The 15,920-nt window shown below is 44.8% G+C and overlaps 1 protein-coding gene across 4 annotated transcripts in view; it reads left to right on the plus strand.

Moving 5' to 3' along the window:
- Window positions 1–15,920, plus strand: part of DOCK11 (dedicator of cytokinesis 11) — a 186,565-nt gene that overhangs the window by 82,178 nt on the left and 88,467 nt on the right. For all 4 annotated transcript variants that reach the window (XM_034649108.1, XM_034649107.1, XM_034649105.1 and 1 more), the window contains 9 exons: window positions 1,464–1,586; window positions 1,788–1,864; window positions 4,911–5,095; window positions 5,188–5,253; window positions 7,200–7,292; window positions 9,291–9,414; window positions 12,793–12,914; window positions 13,784–13,870; window positions 15,674–15,763. In XM_034649108.1, the coding sequence (XP_034504999.1) occupies window positions 1,464–1,586; window positions 1,788–1,864; window positions 4,911–5,095; window positions 5,188–5,253; window positions 7,200–7,292; window positions 9,291–9,414; window positions 12,793–12,914; window positions 13,784–13,870; window positions 15,674–15,763 (967 nt within the window). The remainder of the gene's footprint in view (window positions 1–1,463; window positions 1,587–1,787; window positions 1,865–4,910; window positions 5,096–5,187; window positions 5,254–7,199; window positions 7,293–9,290; window positions 9,415–12,792; window positions 12,915–13,783; window positions 13,871–15,673; window positions 15,764–15,920) is intronic.

Consider the following 15,920-nt stretch of genomic DNA (forward strand, 5'->3'; position numbering starts at 1 on the left):
TACTTAGGCATTATGGGAGGTGAAGAATGGCCTGTGAACGGACACATTCTTCGTGGTGCTCCGGCCTGAGGAGTCCATTGCTGCTGCTGGGATTATTTAGAGCTATCTGTTAGCCCCGTACAAGGCAGTGGTGTAAGTGCTTTAATGTTTACCTTCTTGAGGGGTGCGTACTGTTATTCCTACCTTGGCGATGAGGAAATTCAGGCACAGAGCTAGTAAAAAAAAAAAAAATCCTTGCCCAACTTCGTGTAGCATATGGCCGAGCAGGGATTCGAACCCACGGCGTGTAACCTCCGCCCACACTAGACCACCGTGGCGTGCGGCCCACTGTCCAGGCTGTCGGAGGAGCTGTTCCATGCTCTTTGGTCAGTAGAAACATTAATTTAAAATTAATTTAAAAACCTTCAAAGGTAGAAGCTGTCATCCCCGGTTCTGATGAGGCATTGTACAATGTTCCTTTCTCCTTCCTGCCTTGTTCTGGTGGTTAGCAGCCCCAAGAGCTTACTCTCAAGGCTTGCCTGGGACATTTTAGAGATGTATGCCAAACCCCTGTTTACTGAAAATAAAGGAGGTATGCTTAGAAGTAGGAACAGTGGTTAATGCCTGGAACCACATCTTCAGAGGCTCTGCCTGGGCGAATTCTGTTTTTGGCTAGAGCTGCTTCCGGTGTGTTGGGGGCTTGGACATTACTTCCCATTTTAGCAGTAAGTAGCTGCTTCAGAATGGGAGAAGGGGAAGGGGGGTAGGGAATCTTCCAAATTCATATTTGGAAACTCTACCTATATCTTGTAAACTTTGTGTATAAATCCACCCTAAAGATCTAACTTAATGGCCATCAACTTTGGGACATGCTTTACCTTTGATTCAAATGCATGTGTTTTGTATATCCGGCTTGGTGAATTTTCACAAATGTTTCCGGTCATGTGACAACCGCTCCAACCAAGATCTGGACCGTGTCTATCACTTCAGAAAGTTTCCTCATGCTGCTGTCCAGTCAGCCATCCCACTCCTGTCAGTCAGCCGCCAATCCGGTGGTTATCACTACAGATGACTTTTTTCTATTCTAGACCTTCATACCAATGGAATCCTATAGTACGTACTCTTGCATTTGGTTTCTTGTGTTCAGTCTGGTTTGGAGATTCATCCATATTGTTGTATGTATCAGCCCTTCACTCTGACTGGTATTCCATTGTATGAATACACGACTGTGAATCCATTCACTTGTTGATGAATATCCGGGCTGGTTCCTTTTGGGGATACAACAAATAAGTCTGCTATGAACATTTAGGTGCCATGGGGCCTAGGAGTGCAGGATCAGAGGGTGGGTATGTGCTGAATTTCATGAGAAATTACCAAATGAGTTTTCCAAAGTAGTTTTACCGTGTTATACACACACCAGCACTTAGTCTGTCTTAATTTGTCAGTACTTGAGAATTTTAAAAAAAATTCTATTGCTGTTTTAGACCCATTTTCAAAGATACTCAAGGTTCTCTGGATCTGGATGGGAGATTTTCTCCTTTATATAAACAAGACAGTAGCAAGCTTTCAAATGAAGACATTCTCAAGTTGCTCTCAGAATACAAGAAGTAAGTGTGTTGCTGTAGTAAGTCAATAAAATAGATGACTTATAATTTTCTAAAATGATGAATGTGAGTCCTGTATGGGAGAAACTGAATGCTTCGGAGCATTTTTGGATTTGGAAGCATTTGTAAGTTTGCATATAGGGTAACCAGTGCATTCAGTAATCATAAATTTTAAGTATAAAATATTTCTTATCTTACACCTAGGCCAGAGAAGACCAAATTGCAGATTATTCCTGGACAGCTTAACGTCACAGTAGAATGTGTTCCTATGGATTTATCAAGTAAGAATTCACATGTTACAAATCAGCCTTAAAGGGCTATGTTTGAATCTCAGGTTTTTATCTTTTCAATGTATTTCTTGAGGTTTACATGGTGTATTAAGTTCCTAGGGCTGCTGTAAGAAACTCCTACAAACTGGGTGGCTTAGGATGACAAATACATTCTCTACCGGTTCTGGAAGCTAGAAGTCAAGATCAAGGCATCAGCAGGGCTGTGTTCCCTCTCAGTGCTCTAAGGAAGACTGGTGAAGTCAGTCATCAAATTTAGGGCTCACCCTAATCCAGGATAACTCCATCTTACCAATTACATCTGCAAAGACCCTATTTCCAAATACAGTCCCATTCTGAGGTTCTGGTGGCCGTGAATTTGGGGGGGACAGTATTCAATCCAGTATACGTGGTGAATAGTTACAAATTAGGAAGGTTATTAAGTTGATTTTATCAGATGCTGTTTCGTATGTAATATATCCTGTCGTGAGTGTTCCCTAGTCAGTTTCTGCTGCTTTTCGCCTTGGATACATCCCATCAAGGGATCCAAAGGGAGGGGCGCCTTGGTGGCTCATTCCTTGGGCGTCTGCCTTCGGCCCAGGGCGTGATCCCAGGATTCTGGGATCGAGCCCCACATCAGGCTCCTCCGCTATGAGCCTGCTTCTTCCTCTCCCACTCCCCCTGCTTGTGTTCCCTCTCTCGCTGGCTGTCTGTATCTCTGCCAAATAAATAAATAAAATCTTTAAAAAAAAATGGGATCCAAAGGGAGGAGAGTTTCTTTTCCTCTCTAAAGACAAGAATCTAAGATCTCAGAAGAACAGACAGAAGACAGAAAAGACACTTTGCAGGAAATAAAATGGAATGGCTAATAAAAACCTGAAAAATGTTCAAATCTTCATAATAATGCCACTAACACAAATTAAAATAGCAAGACGCTTTTGCTCTTCTGTCACATTTACAAAAATGTTTAAAGTGAAACTGTCTAATGCTGGCTAGGTTTTAGCCAGGCACCATCTCCTGTCATGAGTAGGAATACGATGTGGTAATCGATGTTCATAGATGCCCATGACTAAGGCATTTTGATTCGGAGCCTCTCTCTGTCCATTCATTTACTGAATAAACTTTGCAGTTATGGAGAATAAAGTCTAGGAGTAACAGACGGTAAATAAGAAAACAAGTGAGCAATTCAAGTCGGTGATTGGGGTGGGCTGCTTTAAAAAGGGTGGCCATTGGGGCGCCTGGGTGGCTCAGTCATTAGGTGTCTGCCTTCAGCTCAGGTCGTGATCTCAGGGTCCTGGGATCGAGCCCTGCATTAGGCTCCCTGCTGTGCTGGGAGCCTGCTTCTTCCTCTCCCACTCCCCCGGCTTGTGTTCCCTCTCTCGCTGGCTGTCTCTCTCTCTCTGTCAAATAAATAAATAAAATCTTTAAAAATAAAAATAAAAATAAAATAAAAAGGGTGGCCAAGGGGCACCTGGGTGGTTCAGTCAGTTAAGTGTCTGCCTTCAGCTCAGGTTATGATCCCAGGGTCCTGGGTTGGAGCCCCGCATCGGGCTCCCTGCTCAGCGAGAAGCCTGCTTCTCCCTCTCCCACTCCCCCTGCTTGTGTTCCCTCTCTTGATGGCTCGCTCTCTCTCTGTCAAATAAATAAATAAAATCTTAAAAAACAAAAAATAAAACAATAAAAAGGGTGGCCAAAGCGTTGCTCCAGATTGAGGGCTTGCATACCGAAAGACCATGAGGCGGGAGCAAGCTTGGTTCATAGGAGCAGAAAGGAAGCCAATGTGCCATGTGATGGGAACAGTGAAGATGGGAACGAAACAGGAGAGGTTCTGCAGGAGATTGTATAGACCATGGTAACTCTTTAAAGGGTTGGATTTTATTCCATATGCAATAAGAGGTCACTAAAGGATCATAAGCCAGGGGAGGGGCATCCAGCATACTCTCCAAAACACCTGAGTACAATGGATTCTTTTTTCCTAAAGAGATAATTTGGAATGTCGACAGGAGTTTATGTACAAAGGTGTTCTTTTCCGTGTTGTTTATTTTGGAGGGTGATTGGAAACAACCTAAGAATCCAACACTGGCAGTGTGATTAAGGCATGATGGTACACCAGGGAACTTCACGCAGCCATGAAAATGATGTTTATAAAGAGTTCGCAAAATAAAACATTAGATCAAATGCCAAAACAACCCCAACCCAGGGTCAAGTTCTGTATATACAGTAGGATTTGTGTATTATTATATAAAACAGGCATCGAAAGGAGACAAGAAGAAAATATGCCAAAATACTAACAGTAGTTCTCTCTGGATAGTGGAGCGATCACTTTACTCTGTATCTCCAGATATTGTATTGTAAGTATCACTATAATAATTGGAGAAATCTGAGCCCAGCCGAAAACACTGTGTCCTCAGTGTCACTCTTCCCGGGTCTTCCTGCTCCATCGACACCGCAGTGCAGTGAATCACCTCTGGTCCGGTGGCTCCTTCGATAACCGAGGCCACCACACTTCTCCGAGCCTTTGTGTTTTTCACCTTCAGGAGTATTGAATTTGTTATTGGTGACACATCCTAAGATCTGTCGTTTCCAAAGGCCTCCTTTATTTCTTAGGTGAAAATTGCACGTGCACCAAGTTACCTTTTTTGAGAGTGACTACCCGTGAGCTAATTGGAGGCATGCATTTACTGTTCATTCCCTGATACCAATAAAAATCTGCAGTGAAAGCTAAATTGCAGCCACAGGAGGAAAAATGTAATGGATTTCTTTGCAGAGTTTAAATTTGTCAAAATTATGATGTGTTATATTTGGCAAATCACTCTACATTGAGAACGAACTAGCAATCGTGTCTGGTTTGGATGGCTTCACTAAAATCAGTACCAGGCTATGCCGTCTTGTCCTTCTGGGTTCTTGAAGTGGTTGTATGACTTTTTTGTCAATCACTGAGAATTTTGTTTGTTAAATCACTCGTTGAGAACATGGTCCTTGTATATTTTTATAAATGCAGGAATGTGTTCATAATTGCTAAATTGTATTACCTTTGCCTGTCTTCTTTCTCCTGGTGTAGATTGTATTACTTCTTCATATGTGCCCCTGAAGCCTTTCGAAAAGAATTGTCAAAATATTACTGTGGAGGTCGAAGAGTTTGTTCCAGAAATGACAAAATACTGTTATCCATTTACTATTTACAAAAACCATCTGTATGTATATCCCTTGCAATTAAAATACGATAGCCAGAAAACATTTGCCAAGGTAAGCAGCGTAAACTATACATTTTGGAGTATAAAGTGCTAATTATAATTTGCTGGTTTTAGGACTCATTTTGAGTGATTAATCATTTTTAGGCGAGGAACATTGCAGTCTGTGTGGAATTCCGGGATTCTGACGAAAGCGACGCTAGTGCTCTAAAGGTTTGTTTATGATCTTGATAAGCATATACTTTTAGTGTAAAGATAAAGATTTTGGGGGGCGCCTGGGTGACACGGTTGGTTGGGTGTCTGCCTTCCGGTCAGGTCCTGAGCCTGGGGTCCCGGGATCTAGTCCCCCATCCGGCTCTTTGCTCAGCGGGGAGCCTGCTTCTCCCTCTGCCTCTATCCATCCCCCCCCAATTGTGCATGCACTCTCTCTTTCCCTCAAATAAATCAATAAATAAAATCCTTAAAAAAAAGATAAAGATTTTGACACTTGGTAGTTTCACAGGCTAAGTTTAATTTCTTTAAGTACCACAAAGAAAATTACTCAAGTGACGAAGGTAATATTGCTTTTTCTGCTCTTACACGTTAACTGTAAGGATTAAATCTTTAAAAATAACCAAATGAGGTAGGAGCGTGTGTAGCTTGAGAATTGGGAAGCTCCATTTTTGCTTTTGTTCCGCTTTGATTTTGCGTCGCTCTCCTGTGCCATCACATCATTTTCTCTGATGACCTGATAGTTTCTAATGGGATCATCAGGGAACTGTAAACACCTTTCTCCTTGAAACCTGAACAGGCTTTGAGCTAACAGAGGCACAGCAGGACTGCTTTGATCTGAGACGGGACTTCGGGACTTCGCAGGCACTGGCCAAATGGTGCCTCCAAGCTTGGATTCGGGGGTGCAGGGAAAGCAGAATCTCAGTATCTCTGGTAGAGTTATCCTTACGTGCCTCTCACGTCCCGGCGCCTTTAGCTTTGCATTAACCAGAGGCCCAAAAGAGAAGTTCCGAGAACATCTAGCCATCATGCTTTATCGGGCCCCCTCCTTCTCTAGCTTGAGCCTAAATCAGACAGATGGACGGCTAGTCCTCCACGCAAACCTCCTGGGGGAAACGCCTGGAAGTCCCTGACTAAGTCGTTGAATGTTTAATAACCCCTACCTTTGAAAAGAGGTGTTTCGTTGGTTTTGTGTTTTGTTTTGTTTTGTTTGTTTGTTTAACAGAGAAACCTAAGTTAGGAATTAGCTGGCTCAGATTAGATGTATTTTCTCTGATTCCTCCCCTCGCCGGAGATGAGAACGACTCTTCCTTTTCCCCTCATGCAGGATCCTTAGAGAGTCTTAGGTGACCCCTCCGCAGCTCCTGCAGATGGCCCCCAGCACCGTAGTTAAGGGGAGCTGGCGAGGCATTCCCGTGGGGTTCTCAGTGTCATTTCTTAGCAGGCCTAGAGGCTGGCTGTGAAGTAACAGGGTGAGGCCGGCAGGACCTTGGCGCGCCGACTGCGTATTTATCCTTGAGCTTAGTGGCCCGGGGATGTGCAAAACTCTCACCGGAAATGCAATCGGAGCTTTTCCTGGAACCCTAGAAAGCCTCGCATTTAGTTTGTGGGTCTCACGGAAAGCCAGTGACTTTTAAAACGTGGCTCATAAAGTGAGCGGACGGTCAGCTCACCTGTAGCTTCGTGGACGTTCAGCTTTTAATTTCTTCAGGCGAGGAGTGTGTCTGCTGGTGTGCGCGCGTGTCTTCGATGCTCGCCTTGCCCACCGCTCAAGGAGCGTCCAGCAAATGTTGCTAACTGTCTGGCTGGGAGCTTCTCCTAGGAAGAAATGCAAATAGCACGAGAGAAGTAAGCTTTCCAGATCTGGTTTCAGAGTGTTCCCTTTCCAGATGGTTAGCTGCATCTGACTTCTTGCCGTCAACTAATTGGGAAGTGCATTTTTTTTTTTTGATGACCGGATACTCGGAAGCATCCACGCAGCCAAGTTCGGCGATGTCTGGGGTGGTAGCTGGAGTGACTGTAAATGATTTGGAATGTACAGGCTCACGGTGAGAGCCGGGTGGGCTTGGCCGTGGCCTTGGGCTCACAGATGCTTCTGTGTGTGGTTCCATTGCGTTATGTTTAGAGGCCTTCACGGAGATGGGTGACTCCGTTTGCTTCTTTTGCAGTGTATTTACGGAAAACCCGCGGGCTCTGTTTTTACCACAAATGCTTATGCCGTTGTCTTGCATCACAACCAAAATCCAGAGTTCTATGATGAGGTAAGAATGCATTTTTCTGATGTTCGTAAAACACAGTGGTGGCTCTTCTTTTTCTGTTCACCTTCCATCATTTTCTCTGCCCTTGCAATCCCTGAACGTTTTGTCCCATAAAGATAGAAAGCGTCACATCAAGGCGAAGGGCTTGATGTCCTTTGATGACGGTGGAATTCGCCCACAAATGAAAGGGACTCTGGTGAGAGGTAACAATGTAGGGAACAAACACGAGACTAGAGCTAGGATTCTGGCCTCGCCTTGACAATGGGCTCCGTGACCTTGAGCAAGTCACTTCCCCTTTCCCGAGTCTCCATTTCCTCAGCTTTCAAAGAAGAAATTCAGAAGAGACGTTCCGAAGGCCCTTCTAGATCTTTCTTCCTGTGGTTTTGCATGGGGCTGGGGGCGCAGCCGCTCTGTAAGTGAAATGCTTGGCGAGACACAGCAGCACGTGGGGGCCACCAGAATCCCACTGGCTGTCCTAACGCCTCCGTGCAGTGTAGACGAAGGGGCGTGGGACCGTCTCTCAAGCTCCATGCTCCCTTCCCCCTCAGCCTACCTCTGCAGCCCTGCCTCTGCCTCTCTTTCCTTCTCCATCTCTGCATCTTGCTGTACTTGCCAGTGTTTCTCTTAGTGTCTCTGTCATAGCCTCTTCCAGTCGGTGTATCCCTGGCTTATCCAAATCTGCAGACTGCTTTGGCTTCCTACGTGTCTCCACAAACCTGGATATGCATCCCAGGCCTGAAGCTTTGCCCTTCCTGCTTCTCAGGGTTCTTTGTCCGAAACCATCCCCCCTGCTGTCACGATTTTCCCCAGGTCCACCTGCTGTCCTAAGGAGGCTTTGTAGCCCAGCTTTAGGCCTCCTCTCTTTCTCTGTCCATGCTCTTGGTGTGGTGGGGGACGGGGAGGAGCAGAGCGGTGCCTTGCGGTTCTGGCCCCCGGGGAGAGAGTATAGCTACATTCATGCGCAACAGAGCATTAGATGCCCAGATGGTCTGGCTGCTGGGAATAGGCGTGTTCCGTGGTGAAATATACCTACAACAGAAATTAGTTCTAACACCAAAACCCTGCCTTGCATGAATGATGATGAGGCCAGATGTCCAGCACCAAGCTGTTGTAATATGTCCCCCTCTCTCATCGACACTAGTCACTCCAGAAAACTCGATCATGCAGTAAGTAATCCGCATTATTGTTAGGATGCCCCAAAGAAACAGGCTTTTCATTCATTTAGTCTGTATTGACCAAGACAGAGTGAGAGATGGAGAGAGATGGCGTGTGTTTCTGTGCGCGTGTATGCACATGTGTCAAATCAAGTACATCTGTGATCTCTCTCTTATATACTTCTGGGAGGCAGTAAAGACATTTGGTGGGGTCCTGATTGGAAAATCACTTGAGATGCTTGTACTGAAGTGTTCATTTCTAGGATTAAGTTCATGTGCCAAGGATGGCGAGTTAATTTATTTCTTTGTTCAAGAGTAATCGTGCGTTTTTCTTCAAAAGGTATTTATATGAACTGTAATTGGTGGATACTGTAATACCATAGTGATTTTTTGCATGTTTATTTGCAAAGCTTAATTTTTTTTCTTCCACACGAAGGAAGGCAACAATTTAGAGAAAAGAAGCTTTTCAAATCCAGTACACATTTCAGATCGATCGCATTCGCTGACGCAGATTGAGTTACATACTATCCCTGGGCTGTGAGGCTGTGGTTTTGATCCAGTGTTTTAGAAAATCCTGCCGCAGAGTTGCATCCAGGAGAATCCACTGGGCTCTCCAGCCCAAGTCATAAATCAGCTCTCACTACCCAGGAGACTACTGTTGTCAAATTGAAACCGACTGGAAAAGCCTTCAGAGTACATTTCAATGATATCTATTATCTGATGACTTGGCTTGTCATTTAGAAAAATATGTCATTGGAAAGTATGATGAAATTGAACTAAAGGTCTGACTGTCCAGCTTGACAATGAAAACAAAACAAAATGTGATATGAATTTGCTGTCGTTTCAGATTAAAATTGAGCTTCCCATTCATCTGCATCAAAAACATCATTTGCTTTTTACTTTTTATCATGTGAGCTGTGAAATTAACACAAAGGGAACAACCAAAAAGCAGGACACAGTTGAAACTCCAGGTACGTGTACTCTTTCAGAGTCTCTTTCTACAGCTATTTGAGATGGAATTGTCTAGAATATAACCTCTTTTCCTCAAGCTACAAACCACCTCTTCCCCTCACTAAAAAGTACATTTCCGAGTTGAAAAGTTCATCGGTCAAAGATGAATTATATGTTCATTTGACCATCATTTCTTTTAAGTAGAGTGGCTCAGCAACCAGAACTTTCCAGTTTGGCTCGCTAAGGATGTGGGAAGTAAGCCCAGAGCCCAGGGATATATTTGAGCTGGAGGGAGATTGGGGACCCACCTGGTTCTAGTGAAAATAAAACAGATTTAATGAATTTGAATAAACGCTAGTAGGGAAGTGCCAGTCCTGGTCCCATCCAGCAAAGCTTTAGATAAACCAGTGGGAAGCATCCTTAGGAGAACACAGAGGCCCTATAAACATGGCATGTGCCACCGCCACTAGGTAAATGTCAGCATGCCCCGGGATTCAGATCCAAGTTAGCCTGGATCAGTCTGAAATTCCTTCCTTCCTTCCCTCACCAAATACGTCTGCGTATTTATTATGTGCAAGGCATTACAGTAGGTACTAAGGAGAATACAGTGGAGACTCAAACATAGCTCTTGTCTTCAGTGAGCCTATGGTCCTAGAAGGGGAAATGAAATCTATATAGACAACAATAAGACAAGATAGAAAGCCATAGCTACCGAGAAAGCGGTGCTGTGTAATCTCAGGGAAGAGTGAGTTATTACTTGGGCTGGTTGGAGGGACAAGTGGCTGGGAATCTGGGAAGGCTTCCAGGAGGAGATGGGGTTTGGGTGAGGCCTTAAAGGGGCAGGGTAGAGTTTAAGAACGCAGTGACGGCAGGAAGGTAGATTCCAGGATAGCAGAAGAGCTTGTCCAGAGGCCAAGTATTGAGGCGTATGGACAGGGAACCACACGTAAGTTCAGTAGGACCAGAGCACAGGATGTTGGGAGGGGACTCAACAAGCCGTCAGGTTGAAAAGGAGGCGCCGGATCATGGAAAGCCTTGAATGCCAGGCTGTGGATTTGACTGTATTCTGTCACCAGTATGGAACTATCGAAGGGCTGTAAACGCCGGTAAGAGCTCTTCCCCAGGAAGTCCCAACGGGTGGCAATATGATGGCGGACGGAGTTGGAGCCAGAAAGAAGGAAGAAACGCCAGTTAGGGGCTACTTCAGAAGTCTGGGAGGAAAGGGGGCCACCCTACAACAGCAGCTGAGGGATGGAGAGAGATGGGGTCTGGCAAATGGCTGGCAACTAGAGAGAGAATTCAGAGTCAGCACTGAAGCGTCAACACTGGGAAGAAGAAATTTGCAAGGAGCAGAACCCTGGGGTTGGGGGGTGGGGGTGGGGGAGGGGATCATAGTAGGTTTTGGACTGATACTGAGTTTGAGGTGCCAGTAAGACCGCTGAGTGATGCCCGCCCAGCAGCCAGACTGAAATATTAGGAAGTTGCCCTTATGGATCGTGTGGTCCTATTCTCTGTCTCCACAGAAATTGCAGTTTGTTCAGGGCAAGGGACCTCGAGGGTTGAGAAGAAATCTGGCAGAACGATAGGAACCCAAGACTATGCACGTCCTAAAAGACAAATTGCTCTTTCCTTATTTAAGTCGTAGATCAAAGTGGGCAAAGGGCTCGGTGAAGCACGAGGCGGTTATTCTGTGGGCCACTCATCACTTTGAACTGTCCATCCTTAAGTGGTGTCACGTCCCTGAGCCAGATGGCGTGTGCTCGACACCGTACCTTTCCAGCTTCCAAGTGCTTTGTATGAGTTTTGACTGAGAGACACCCTTGGCCATGCTCTGATTAATTCACAGTGCAAAAATGTTGCCAAAGCAATTCCACAGAGACAGAAAGTAGACTAGCAGTGGCCAGGGACTGGGGGAAAGGGGAAATACGGAGTGACTTCTAAGGGGTGTGGAGGTTCTTTTTTGGCGTGATGGAAGAGTTCTGGAATTAGACAGTAGCAGGGGATGCCCAGCTTTGTGGATAGGCTAAAAACCATTGAACTGCGCACTTTAAATGGACGAACCGTATGGTATCTGAATTCTATCTCAATAAAAATGTCTATGGGGAAAAATTTCACCCAAGAACAAGAAATAGATTATCCTGTGTTTCTGGACTGGAAACCTTTGGTCATGTGTCTGATTTTCAGTTAACTACTTTGACAGAGTCCTTTCGAATGGTTCCCATGCTCAAGTTACTTTCCTCTGCTCTTGAGAGAAGAAGAGCTCTGGGTAAAACATTTCTGCAGTTGGGCTAGTGGAGATGCCCTTCAGGCGTGTTTTGGAGTCGAAGAAAGCCATTTAGTCTCCTTAGAGAAAGCAACATATTTGTCTTCTTTTAAGAATTAAAGCATTTGCCAAATTAAACACGTGAATGAAAACACTGTAACCAGATTTGTGTTGACTTCTATGTTCACAGTATAAACATACACGCTCATGCAAAGAATTTTAAAGAATCAGAAGGCAGTGGCTTGCAAAAAGTGCTCTCCAGCCAACACCCTCGCTCATGTGCCAAAACTTGGTCCCGAGCAAGCTTTTTTGCAGCTGCGTTATAAACACTTGAAGCCCAGAGTAAGCTCCAGAATGGAAATAATGACACTGCTGCACCTGAGGAATACAGACGGCTCGGGCTTTTTTAGCTAGAACATGATGAGTTTTCTAATAGAAATCCAAGAGGCTCTTCTGAGCCGAACTGTTAGGAAATATGGAGACGGGCTTGGTGGGGGGAACCTCTCAGTGGATTCAAGTCCGCATTCTGCCACTACACCTCTTCCTTCTATAATCAGGAAAACCTGCCCAACTGAACACTGCCTTGTATGACTATGGACTGTGACCTTGACTTGTGACCTTAATTTTCCATAGTCCCTCACCGTGGGGTTCCTGAAAGAAAATTTGCAACATGCTGATTGCTGGCTGAGATTGTCCCAGACACGAGACTCTGTGCTCTCACTAAGGATGGATGAGAGAGAGAGCTCTGACTCTTTTAAAAAATAAGTCTACTGCAAATTACTCCCCAGAGGGTAAAGATAATGGTACCAATGCACTTGAAAAAATGTTTGAAGTATTTTCCTACATTATCTCTCTCTGGTCTCTCAGTAACTAGTAGATGGAAGGACTCTGTGTCGTTCCCAATTTATAGTCCAGAAAGTTGAGTAAAGAACTCATGAGTGGCCAGGCTGGGATTAGGAAGCCGTCCAAATAAATGCATTGTTCCCTCCCCAGGATTCAGATGCGCATGGCGCAGACTCCCATGTACAGACCCCTGGAAACATTGCCACCCCGCCCCGCTCCCCAGCAGTCAGAGATTTATGTAGCTAATTGCGTTTGCGATCTCATCTCTCACGGTTGATTATTGTCTTGGCAGTTGGCTTTGCCTGGGTACCTTTGCTGAAGGATGGTAGAATCATCACGTTTGAGCAGCAGCTGCCGGTTTCTGCCAACCTTCCTCCGGGCTACTTGAATCTGAATGATGCAGAATCAAGAAGGGTAGGAAAATCACTGCCTTTGTTGGAGGGATCGCGATGACATGTTTAAAAAGTAGAATTCGGTATTCGAGTGGATAGCTTCACGTAGTCCGGTCTGAGGACTGGTCCACAAGAAAGAGAAGTATGGAAAATAAGCGTTTGAAAACTTTGAGAGCAGTTTGACCGAGTGACTTCGTGTCTGTTGATTCTTTTTTATTATTATTTTTTAAGATTTTATTTTTAGGGGCGCCTGGGTGGCACAGCGGTTGGGCGTCTGCCTTCGGCTCAGGGCGTGATCCCAGCATTGTGGGATCGAGCCCCACATCAGGCTCTTCCGCTATGAGCCTGCTTCTTCCTCTCCCACTCCCCCTGCTTGTGTTCCCTCTCTCCCTGGCTGTCTCTATCTCTGTCAAATAAATAAATAAATCTTTAAAAAAAATAATAAAGTTTAAGATTTTATTTTTAAGTAATCCCTCCACCCAACGCGGGGCTCGAACTTGTTCACAACCCCAAGACCGAGAGTTGCACGCTCTTCTGACTGAGCCAGCCAGGCGCTCCTCGTGTCTGTTGATTCTAATAACAGTTTTAAGAGCTGGGGCTTGGATTTCGTGCATCATTGTTAAACATGCATTTATTTAGTAATTCATTTCTATTGCAATTTATAAAAGTATCAGCCTACAAAGGATTGGAAATTCAAAATGATTTAGGATCCGTTTATTCTCAAGGCAGGTGATTGTCTCCAATAATTCCCTGTGTGTGAGATGAATACATTTGTTTCTGGGGGAAAGGAAAAAAAAAAGGAAAAAGTTTGAAATGCATAAAGGTGTCATGTATCGCTCATCTCTCTGTAGTTATGTTATAGAAACTCCTGTCTGTATTTTCTGTTCACAGCAATCGAATGTGGATATTAAGTGGGTAGACGGTGCAAAGCCTTTGCTGAAGATTAAAAGCCACTTAGAGTCTACGATTTATACTCAAGTAAGTTGCATCACATGAATTTTGTCAATTTTGATATTTGACTCTTCTTTTTTTAAGTTTATTTATTTTTTGAGTAATCTCTACACCCAGCGTGGGGCTCGAACTCATGACCCCAAGATCAAGAGTCACATGCTCTTCCGACCGCACCAACTGAGCGCCTCTGAATCTATTTCTTGTTTAGAATAGACCATATTTGATTCCTGCGTCCTTAGAGAAATCGTGGCCTCAAACGCTTTCTCATTAGTAATAACATCATTCTTCATAGTAATAACTCAAGTTTTATAATCCCTTTCAAATACCCAAATCCATTTATTCCCATTAATGGATTCAAGCCTCGCAAAAGTCTGAAAGGATTTGTAGATGCCCTATCACCTCTTTAAAAAAATAAATTTTAGTTTTTGGAACAGTTTGGGATTTACAGAAAAATAGGACAGTACAGAGAATTCCCATATACCCTGTACCTCGTTTCCCTGTTATTTTAAGTCTTTATTTATTTGAGAGAGAGAGAGAGAGCACAAGCAGGGGGAGGGACAGAGGGAGAGGGAGAAGCAGATTCCCCGCTGAGCAGGGAGCCTGACCCCGGGGCTCGATCCCAGGACCCTGCGAGCATGACCTGAGACGAAGGCAGATGCTCAACCAACTGAGCCCCTGAGGCACCCTGCTGAGTTTCCCTGTTATTAACCTCTTACATTCATTAGTATGGCACGTTTGTTATAATTAATGAGCCAGTAGTGATACCTAATCAATGACTAAGGTTTGTATTTACTCGGATTTCCTTAGTTTTTATCTGTTAATGACCTTTTCCTGTTCCACGAGTCTGTGCAGGACAGCACATTACATGTGACATGTAGTTGTCACATCTTCCTAGGCTCCTCTTGGCTGTGACAAGTTCTCGGACATCCGTTGTTTTCGATGACCATGTCCATCTTCATGAGTGCCCCTCTGTTGGAATTTGTCTGATGTGTTTCTCATGGTTAGACTGGAGTTGAACCCAGAAATTTGAAGTCAGGGGATCATGGATGACTAGTACAGTTTACTCTTAGCCTTATCAGCCATGCAGTTAGAATCAGATGTCTGTTGGAAGGCTCAAGCACAGTTTGAAAAATCACTGATGGACAAGATGCAGTCCACGTTCCTTGGTGTAGCCTTTATAAATGTCCATCTTGGCCCCCGCGCCCACTTTACCGTTTCCTAGATGGAGAAACCGAAGCTCCTTTGGGGTAGATGACTGACCCAAGGTCACACAGATACTAATAAGAGGAAGCAGGTCAAAATCCAAATCTTATTATCCCAGTTCCCAATACGGTATGCACCGTCCACAGAGCCCGTATATAATAAAGAGATTCCATATAGGACAGCTGGATACTCGCCAGCCAAGCGCCGTGGTAAATGCAGCATCAAATGCCTGGGACTTGTCTGGTAGCTCCCTGCTGCTCCCTTTTCTTCGTCTGTCCGTCCAGACCTGTATTCCTACTCATTTCATTAAAAGTGTAGAACCAGCCCAACTTCAGAGCTACATCCATCAAAAACGCAATTAAACGAAGGTTTGACTAGTCGCGCAAAAACCATGGCTTACCTGGTACGCTTAGGCACGTGCTCGCTTTGCCTGGTTTTGCTGCTTTGCGTGATGGTCCAGGGGACTAAGGGACACCGGCACAGATGTTGGCAGCTGCGGCCGCCGGGTCTGGGCGCTCAGAGACCCCGATAGGTAGGTTTGCCAGAGGTGGGCGGAGGGGGCGCTAGAGAGCCGTAGCTGAGGGCAAGGAATCGCATTGCGAATGGCCGCCACCGTCTGTTTTTCAGGATCTCCATGTGCACAAATTCTTCCATCATTGCCAGCTGATTCAGTCAGGCTCGAAAGAGGTTCCGGGGGAACTCATTAAATATTTAAAGGTAAATGAACAGCAGCTTTCTGCGAAAAGGTTTGTTTTTTGTGTCTTTCTTGTTGCCACCTTTTGATGAGGGGGTGGGGGAATCAAGCTAACTCCTTATAATACTGTGGGCTGTGTATCCTCAAGAGAATACTTGCTTTTATGTGCTTTTCTACCAA

This window comes from Ailuropoda melanoleuca, chromosome X (assembly GCF_002007445.2).
Source record: "Ailuropoda melanoleuca isolate Jingjing chromosome X, ASM200744v2, whole genome shotgun sequence".
Taxonomy (NCBI): Eukaryota; Metazoa; Chordata; class Mammalia; order Carnivora; family Ursidae; genus Ailuropoda; species Ailuropoda melanoleuca.